General features: G+C 45.6%; 1 protein-coding gene across 1 annotated transcript in view; it reads left to right on the forward strand.

The window, feature by feature from the left end:
• GNL3 (G protein nucleolar 3) overlaps positions 1-7,706 on the forward strand; it is a 19,777-nt gene extending 12,071 nt beyond the window's left edge. The window contains exons 10-15 of the mRNA XM_019547408.1: positions 884-1,061; positions 2,045-2,187; positions 2,896-3,032; positions 6,032-6,216; positions 7,183-7,264; positions 7,365-7,706. Of these exons, the coding sequence (XP_019402953.1) occupies positions 884-1,061; positions 2,045-2,187; positions 2,896-3,032; positions 6,032-6,216; positions 7,183-7,264; positions 7,365-7,450 (811 nt within the window). The 3' untranslated portion in view covers positions 7,451-7,706. The remainder of the gene's footprint in view (positions 1-883; positions 1,062-2,044; positions 2,188-2,895; positions 3,033-6,031; positions 6,217-7,182; positions 7,265-7,364) is intronic.
• Positions 7,707-9,722: the final 2,016 nt, after the last annotated feature.

Genomic DNA, 9,722 nt, shown 5'->3' on the forward strand with positions numbered 1-9,722 from the left:
CTATCCTGCCCTGGCCCAACTGGGCAACACCTGCCCCAGCCCCACTCCCTCCCTTATCATGCAGGCTTCGATCTGCCATCCCCTCTCCTGCTCCAGACTTACTGGCCAGATGCTCTCCAAGCTGCCTGGCTGCATTCCTGACCATGCATGGTGTGACTGCATGCATGCACGCAACATTTATCAGCAACATTATCATCCACATCAGCCAAAAAAGGCTGATTGCTGATAAGGTCAATTTTCCTTTTATCAGTGCCAGTACAATGTGGACCGATGTATCGGTGTACCTCTAGTATCCATATTAGGTTTTTTTTATGTGTTCTCTAATCTTTTGAATTTCCTGCAGCTGTTAGTCACCTTTTTGGTCAGCAGGAGAATGTGCCTAGTAAATTTGCAGACTAGGAATCGAGACCTAACCCTACAAGTTACTGTACCTGTCTGTGTTACAGTCTGACTATCATTAAAATGGGGGTACCATAGTTATAATGATCTACTTCGTAGTTTAGAAAAAAGAGAGATCCCTTTGTGAATTACCACGTGCAGAAAATTTTCAGTCTTATTGCTGTCACTCTTGTATATTGTGCTGAATTATGTAGATGCGAATAATACATTTTAGAGAGAAAATCAGAAGGCTTTAATATCCCATACTCTTTCAGTGAGTTGGTGACAGTTATGAATAGAACCTATGAGTCCTCCATTTACAAGACTTCTTAGTTTTAGGCTTTTAATATACATGAAGCACATGATGATGTATTGGTACTGACTTTGTATGAGGAGTTTTTATTCAATCCAACACTGAGCTTCATGTCTTGCTTCTTCTTACGAAATACATTTAGCTGATTGATTTGTGTTTACCTAATTGAGTGATGCATTTTCTCTCTCAAAGGTGCATGCAAACAGTGCATATTGACAAACAGATCGTCATATTGGACAGCCCCAGCATAGTTGTGTCTCCCTCCAACTCTACTCTTGCTCTGGCTTTGAGAAGCCTCACAGATGTTGGAGAATCTAGAAACTTATTAGATGCAGTTAATGCTGTTCTGAAACACTGCAGTAAGCAGCACGTAAGTTATTCAGTAATATTTAGGTTCTGTCCACTGCTCTTGCTCTAATAAAAAGGCTCATTCTGGCAAACAGTAGTAGAATGTGGCCTACAGAAAGCTGAGCATGAAGGCTTCCTCAGGGGGAGGGTTTTTTTTTCCATATAGACAGCCAGCTTCTGCCTGTTATATCTGGTTGACTGGCAGATAAAATGCACCAGATCCTTTTAGCTTCTTGTTGCGTAACTTTTCTTATAATTTGATGATTTTACTAATGGAGTGAGAAATGAAGATATGCTTAATGTCTTACTGTTATGTTGAAGACATCAGATCCAACTCTGATCTCATTCCTAGATGCCCAGTATTAAGACTGATACTCAGACTGACTCCCATTTATTTCAGCTGGGTATGTATACACCTACTCTTGGAGTGTTTCAAAAGAGAAGTAGCTGTTACTTTCTAATGGCTGTGTAAAGGTGGTGACAATACATATGTAGCACAATCACTCCAACTTTAACACTGCTTCATGCAGTTCCTCTTTTGAAACAGCTCCAAATGCGTGTTCTCACCTAAAGCTGGGTATCTCCCAAATGTCATGCTGATTTGTAGGTGCAGTAGAATGGGATGTGTGATTCAACTAGGGCAGGGGTTTTCAACCTTTTTTGAGGAGTGTACCTCTTCTGGTGGGTACCCCCTTCCAGATGTGGACTTGGGGGTCCCCTTGACAGCCAAACACAAAGCAGCAGCAGGCCATGTACCCCCTGGGGCTTTCCCAGTCTCCCTGGGGGTATGCATACCCCGGTTGACAACCCCTGAACTAGAGCAAGAACATTGTAACTGCTGTATTTGCTGATGGAGTACCCTGTAATGTCTGGTTCCAAATGTAGAAGTAAAGCATCTTCCTCTCTCATTCTCTCTTCCTGTGTATTAGGTATTAGTTTTAGATCAGTAATTTATCATTTTTCCTGAAAATGTGAACTAGTCTTTTTGGTTTTTTTCTGTTTCAGGTAATGCTGTGCTACAATATACCAGACTTCAGAAATTCACTGGAGTTCTTAACTTTGCTTGCTCAGAAAAGGGGTATGCTGAAAAAGGGAGGTGTCCCTGATACAGAAGGTGCAGCCAAATTACTGCTTTATGATTTGACAGGGTAAATACATTTTTATTTTGTTTCTGTACATAATGTACTCTGGGTGCTAGTGAATTACATGAAAGGTTAAGGTAGTCTTCCCCACCTCTCCCCCCTCTTTTTTCCTGCATCATGGAAGGGGATGTTGGATGAATGTATTTTGACATCAGATTTCAAGAATGGGATGGAATATGAATTATTTTACACACACATAATCCATGGAACTTAAGAAAATTTATTGTATGTCACACAACAGCAGGGGTGCTGACCTCTGCCAAAACACGTGCTGACGTCTGCCAGAAAACGTCTGTCCCCTAAGCAAATATTTCTCTTTTGTAGACAGAAAAGTGGCTTACACAGACCATTACTCCTATTCACATTTTATAGGGGTTACCATATTTCTTTGTTTAGAATGAATTCAGCTGTCTTAATGACTAGCAGAGTGTGTTGACTTTCTTCCTAGTTAAAGAATAGGACTCATTAGCAAGTGGCTGTGTGTGTAAATGGTGACAAATCACACCAGAAAACCAAGGAATTGTCGCAGAGATCCAAGTGCTTAAAATATCTCAAAATCCAGTTAGAATTTAATTCTGTAAAAGTGCATTGCATATAAGGAATTGGCTATGCTGAGAAGTGTAAGAAAAGAAATGAGTGTTTCATGTGTATCTTTAAATGCGTGAAATGGTTAAAGCATATGGGTGTTTTTATTCAGTTACTTTCTTTTCCCAGTGCCAAAATAAGTTACCACTCACGACCTCCTATGTCTCAAAATCTGTCGTCACATCTTACTAAAGAGACGGTAGCAGAAATGCAGAAAGGTTTTAATTCAGAGGAGCTAGAAAAGGATAACATGAACACAATTAACGGTGAGATTAATGGTAACACACTATCATAGTTATGGTTATCATAGGTAGTGGTTTTCACATGCAACTCTCAAATGAGAGGCCTGTTTTAGAGATAAATGGTTTTCCTAGAAAGTTCTGACTCTCAAAATTAATGGCCTATGGGTTTGGTCTTTGTCTTTGAGAGGAGAATGAAGCTGTTCTCTTGACCCTCTTCTAAAATGTCTTAACACTCAGTCTCCTGTTTTCCCAGAAACTCCATTCTGGATATACCTCTGGTGATCTGGAGTCCTGTTCACAGCAGCTTGCAGTGCTGTTCAAGAAATTAATGCAGGGGTGGGCAAAATGGCAGATCTGGCCCATGGCCAAACCCCATTGCCTAGCAGCCCCTGCCCATATCGCTGTGGCTGGTTTCCATGAAGACCCTAGCAACAGCGGTACTGTGACCATGCAGGGTCAGGGTCAGGGTTTCCATGGATACAGGCCTCAGCAGCACTAGCAGGGTGCACTGCTGGGTGGGCAGCTGCTCAGGGGCTGGGATCTTGCAGTGGTGACGACATGGTTCAGAGCTGGGGCAGAGTTGCGACCTGCTGCCTGTACGTCCCTGCCTGGGGCTTGTGGGCAGCAGGTAGCAGCTCTGCCCTGGTTCTGGACCATGTTGTCCCAGCCCCAGATCAGTTCCCTTCCCAGCTGCATGCTGGCCTCCACGTAAACCTTGGTTCTGCACCACTGTTGCTGGGGTCTCCCTGGAAACCAGCTGCAGTGATGTGGGCAATGGCTGCTGGGGCAGTAGTCCACCAGGTGCCCAATCTGGCCCTCAGGCTGGACTTTGCTCGCCCCTGAATTAATGCTTCTCTAAGGCTGAAGTGGTTTTCTGAGTTGAACCTCCTCCCCAAATCTCTGCATAACTGAGTCTTCAGAATGAGATTAGGAGGCAATCCTAACATTGTAAAATTCTAAAATCTATAATGGTACCAGTTATTGTCGTAACTTTAAAAAAATCAGTGTGGCTAAATTTGATTTGCTGGCTCAAGTACAGGGTATAGATTACAGTCTTTTTTCTAGCTGTGTCATGCATTTACTGTAACACTAGACAAATCAGGGAATTGTCCTGTTTCCAGTTACCCCTTCCCAAAAAGGTAGGAAATGTCACTTAACTATTCAGAGAGTACTTGGGTGCCCAGATCGCAACATGCATTTATTTGTACTGAGCATGTGTTCATAAGCATAGGCCTGATAGAGCCTCAAGGCTGTTGCATCTAACCAATTGGCAGGGATCTTGGTTTCTCCTGACAAAAAAAAAAATTGCAGATTCTCTGATTTTAAAAACCCCCAAATCTATAAATAAAATTAAAAGCCCCCGCACAACCTCCCCTAGCCCCTGTCCCCCAGTCCTGCTGGAGGGGGCCCCCAGCTGCCAGGGCTATGGGGGCAGGGACCCTGGTCCGCAGCTCCCTGCCCCCAACAGAAGGCAGTGCTGCTTCAGCCAAAGGAGTACAGAGCTGGCTCCCCCACTGCTGCCTGCCTGCTGGCTCTTGGCAGCAGTGTGCACTCTGGGTGGCAGGGGGGACCTGCACTCCCCAGATACGAGCAGGGGGTGGAAACAGGGTGGGTGCGTGCTGTGTGGCTTCCCTGAAGGTCCAGTAGTGCACTGCTCTGGGTCCGTTAGCCACTGGCCGGGCGGGCACTCCCCAGCCAGCTTCCCGCAGGGCTGAGGGAGCAAGGAGGTGTTGGGGGAAGCCCCACATGGATTACCTACGTAACTGGCAGCATGTGGAGCCGGAGTGGCACTCTGCTGGCCTGAGGGGACTCCACACTTCCATGTATGACTTCCCTTAATACAGTGCTGTTCAGGTCCGTGCACTGCCAGCTGGGCGCACACTCCATGTGAGGCTTTCCCCAGTGCCTCCCTGCTCCCTCAGTCCCCAGCCAGCATCCCACAGGAGTGCCTGCCTGGCCAGCGGCATGTGGACCCAGAGCGACATGCTATTGGCATGAGTGGGCTCCGTACTTTTCTGTGTGGCTTCTCTGAAGGGCCGGTAGTGTGCCATTCTAGGTTCATGCCCCACTGGCCAGGCAGGCATTCCTGTGGGAAGCTGGCTCGGGGCTGGGGGAGTGGGGAGGTGTTGAAGAAAGCCGGACCTGGAGTACCTGCCCACCTGGCGGTGCATGGACCTAGAGCGGCATGGTATCAGCTCAAGCGGGCTGTGGGCCTCTATGTGTGGCTTCCCTGAAGGGCTGATAGCACACAACTCTGGATCCATGTGCTGCCAGCTAGGTGGGCACTCCATGTGGGGCTCTCCGCACCACTTTCCCCGCTCCCCCAGCCAGCTTCCTGCAGGAGTACCTGGCCAGCTAGCTGCACGTGGACCCAGAGGGCATGCTCGCAGCCCTTCAGGGAAGCTGCACATGGAGGCGCAAAGCCAGCTCAGGCCAATGCTGTGCCCTTTGCCGTCCACGTGTTGCTGGCTGGGCAGGCACTCCATGCCTTTCCCTAACACCTGCTGATGCCCCCCCAGCCTTGACTGACAACCCCCCCAGCCCCCTGCAAGCCCCGCTTACCTCACAGGCTCCAGGAAGGGAAGTGAGCCTGAGCCCAGCCTTGGGTGACTAAGCCTCAGACCCAGCCCTTTCCCCCCTCCGGCAGGGTTGGGGGGGGAGGGGGAGGGTCCCTGCCCTTTTTGCAATTAGCTTGTGCAGGCTTGAGCTCTTTGCAAAAGTGGGAAATTCACAGGTTTCTCTGCTAAAAGGTAAGATCTGGGGGGGGGTTTCTCTGATAAAATAAAGAAATCCGTGGTTTTCTCTGTTTTTTTGTGGGAAACAGAAAACCTGGATCCCCGCTAATTGGTCACTCTGGCTAGCTTTCAATGTCAGTTCAGACTTAGATTCTTCATTTTCAGACTTCTTTCTAAAAGATATTGTCTTGGCAAAGTGTTGAATGTAAGTGACTTAGTGCTTGCAAATACCTATCACTTAGTTCTTTTGCTAACCCAATTAACTGATTTCTCTAATGCCTTTCACAGCTGTAAAATATCCCAATTTGGCCAGCAGTCTTCTTTTCCAGTTTTCTGGCATGACAAATGGGGCAACTGAAGAGACTGCATTGGAAGAGGAAATGTCAGAACAAGATGACTTGGAAACTAGTGAAAACGAGAATGATGTAGCCAATGATCAGGAAAGTGCTAAGGAAGAAGCAGCTGGTGAAGAGGTACTTTTAAATAGTTTCACAAAGGCTTCCAAGTCCCAGGCCTGAAAAAAATAAAACCCATTGGTAACATGGCTTGTAAACTGAGAGAGGTTATATAGTAGAGAAGCAGCAGGGGAGATCACCCAACTTGCTTAACTTGCGGGAGAAAAACTTATGGTCAGAAAAGTAACTGTCTAAAAATGGTACTTTCTTGCTCACATTTGAGCCCTGTTCAGATATTTCTCTTATACTTAAAAAGCTTACAATATTAACTTTTAGTTTTTATAAATTTCTCCTTCTTATGTCTATAGAACTGCCAGTTTTGGGAGAGTGAGCTGGATTTTAGTCTGGCTTATGCATAAATCAAAGTGTTAAACTATATGCTCTAGCTGTTAAATACTTATTGTCTGATAATGATGCAGGAACCAGAAGAGCCCAGCTTGAATACTCAGAACGTAGCATAAGCTTATTGGAACCTGACTGATCCTTAAAGTACTGAATAAGCAAAGCTACCGGATTAATACTATGGGGTTTATATTCATAGTGCATTCAGATTTCTAGCTTCTCTGTTCATAATGGGGAGTTCCAAACATTTTCTTTTAACCAGTTTCCCTGGCAAAGTTTTCAAGCTGCCTGCTATCAACTTAACTCTTGCAAAAACTAGTGTAAGATGTGTTAGCAGTCTTCCCTGCACCTTCCTAAAATATTGTTATGTTGCATCCATCTCTTCTGGCTATGAGCATATCAAAATTGTAGATAATTAGTTTAAATATAGTACCTCTGCCCTGAAGGTTGTAGTTCTAAACAGTGTACAGACAGGGAAGTGGAGTGGGATTGAGCAGTACAAGATAACATAAATTTCAATCTTAACATATACCCCCTGCCCTTCCTCCCCAGTCTTCCCAAAAAAAAAAAAGCTTTGCCCCACCCTCCCTCTTGTCCAGGTAAACTGACACTAATAAGAATATCTATTGGTATTGGTTTTAGGAAAATAACATTCAGGTGGACAACAAAACAAGTAATCAAAAAACAAAAGTGAAAGATACAACCTTAAAAAGGCAGCTGGCAGGTATGTATTAAAAGCCACAAGCTTTCTTAAGTCATTCTATGTAGTAATGGTAGCAAGAGCTCATAGCTAACAGCTTGCTTTTTTTTCTTTCCCCTTGAAGGTGGAGACCCCAATACTTTATCATTCAACCTAGATAAAACAGTTGATGAAGATGATTCTTATGATTTTAACATAGATTATGCATAAAGGCAGAAATGTGCACTCAGAGACCTGATTTTTTTTTAATGCATTGTTAACTTTGCAAGCAACTTTGAACATTTTCCTGCTGCCTTTCAGTGCTGCTAAAATCCTGCAGAACACAGGTCTTAAGCAGAGATTCAGCCTCTCTATAGGCATGTAAAATATTGTATATAATGTGCAGCATGCCCTTGTGGGTTTTCACATGTGATGTAGTTTGGTATAAGTATTTTGTTTTAAATAAATGTTAAAGAGTTTAACTGTATTTGAGGGGGATTTTTTTCTATGTATCACAGAAGGGTACTTAAAAAAAATTAAACCCAATACTATTTTTACATTTTTTAAAGTAACCACGGTAGATATTTTAATTAACGCAATATAAAGTGAAATTGCATGCACTTTGTTTTCACTTAGTGTGTGAATAAACAGACATAAATTACTTCAAATTCCACTTTTTATTTTAAATAATCCTCCTTTACAGCAGTAGTTCTCAACCTTTTCTCTAGCAGGACCCATTTATAAACATCAATGGCCAGCCCCAGCCCCCCGGTGTGTAGTGCAGGGGGCCCCAAGCAGTCCTTCGCAGGCTGGAACTCTGCCACCCTGCAAGGGAATAGCCATAGTTTCACACATTTTTCTCATTTAAAGCAGAATCCATTTTGAAAGTTTAATCTATTTTTTAAATTTCTTTGCAACCCTTTCATATATTCTTGCAACCCACAGGATGAGAAATGGTGCTTTAGAGTGCGTCTGTATTGTACAAATATACGGGCTAATCCCAGCTAAAGTGCCTCTGTATGCTGGAGCAGATGCTGCTGTGCCATTCCACCACTTGTAGGCTGGTAAGAAGGAATCACAGCACCCTTCACCACAATTCCCCAGAGACTTCTGAGGAGTCCTGCTGTGAGGTATTGACTCCCCTCTCTAGGTTACAGTAAAGAGTCTTTGCTTATCTGGTTGGGGAGAACGGAGTTAGAGAGCTTCTGGAGGGGCTGGATGTGTTCAGGTCCAGATGCTCTCCACCCCAGGGTGTTGAGGGAGCTAGCAGGGGATACTGCAGGGCCCTTGGCACAGCTCTACGAGCACTTGTGGTGCTCAGGCCAGGTGCCAGATGATTGGAAGGTAGCCAACGTGGTTCCCATCTTTAAAAAGAAGGAGGAGGGAGGACCTGGGCAACTATAGGCTCGTCGGTTTTACCTCAATCCTAGGGAAACTCTTTGAGAAGATCCTCAAGGAGCACATCTGTGATGGGCCGGCTTCAGGGATGATGCTCAAGAGCAACCAGCACAGTTTCATTAGGGGCAGGTCATGTCAGACCAACCTGATTGCCTTTTATGCCCAGGTCACAAAAGCCTTGGATGCAGGTGTCACTGTGGATGTAGTCTTTCTGGACTTCAGCAAGGCCTTTGACACCGTCTCCCACCCCATCCTCATTAAAAAATTGTGCGACTGTGGCATTGATGCTTACACAGTCAGATGGATTGCAGATGGGCTGAAGGGTTGTACTCAGAGGGTAGTGGTGGATGGGTCATATTCGACCTAAGGGGAAGTGGGCAGCGGAGTCCCCCAGGGCCCGGTCCTTGGGCCTGTGCTGTTCAATTTCTTCATCGGTGATTTGGACGACGGGGTGAAAAGCACCCTGTTTAAATTCACTGATGATACCAAAATTTGGGGTGAGGCAAGCACGCTAGTAGGGAGGGAAAGACTGCAGCAAGACCTGGATAGGTTACAGGGGTGGGCTAACAAAAACAGGATGCGTTTCAATACTGACAAGTGCAGGGTGCTGCACTGGGCAGTAGTAACCAGCAGCACACTTATAAGATGGGAAACTCCCCTGAGAGCACAGAGGCAGAAAGGGATCTTGGAGTCATTATTGACTCCAAGATGAATGTGGGCCGACAATGCGAGGTCTCGGTTGGCAGGGCTAACGGTGCATCCACAGGTGCATATCTAGCAGGGACAAGGAGGTGGTCCTCCCCCTCTACGTGACACTGGTCAGGCCATAGCTGGAGTAGCGTATCCAGTTCTGTATGCCCCACTTCAGGAGGAATGTGGACAACATTGAGAGGATCCAGAGGAGGGCCACCTGCATGATCTGGGGACAACAGGGCAGACCCTACAGTGAGAGACTGTGGGACCTAAACCTGTTCAACCTTCACAAGAAAAGGCTGAGGGGGGACCTGGTGACCGTCTATAAACTCACTGGGGGGGCCAGAAGGGTTTGGGAGAGACCTTGTTTCCCCTAGCACCCCCTGGCATAACAAGGAATAACGGCCACAAG

Source organism: Crocodylus porosus, unplaced genomic scaffold (assembly GCF_001723895.1).
Source record: "Crocodylus porosus isolate Cpor-Errol unplaced genomic scaffold, CroPor_comp1, whole genome shotgun sequence".
NCBI classification, from domain to species: Eukaryota; Metazoa; Chordata; order Crocodylia; family Crocodylidae; genus Crocodylus; species Crocodylus porosus.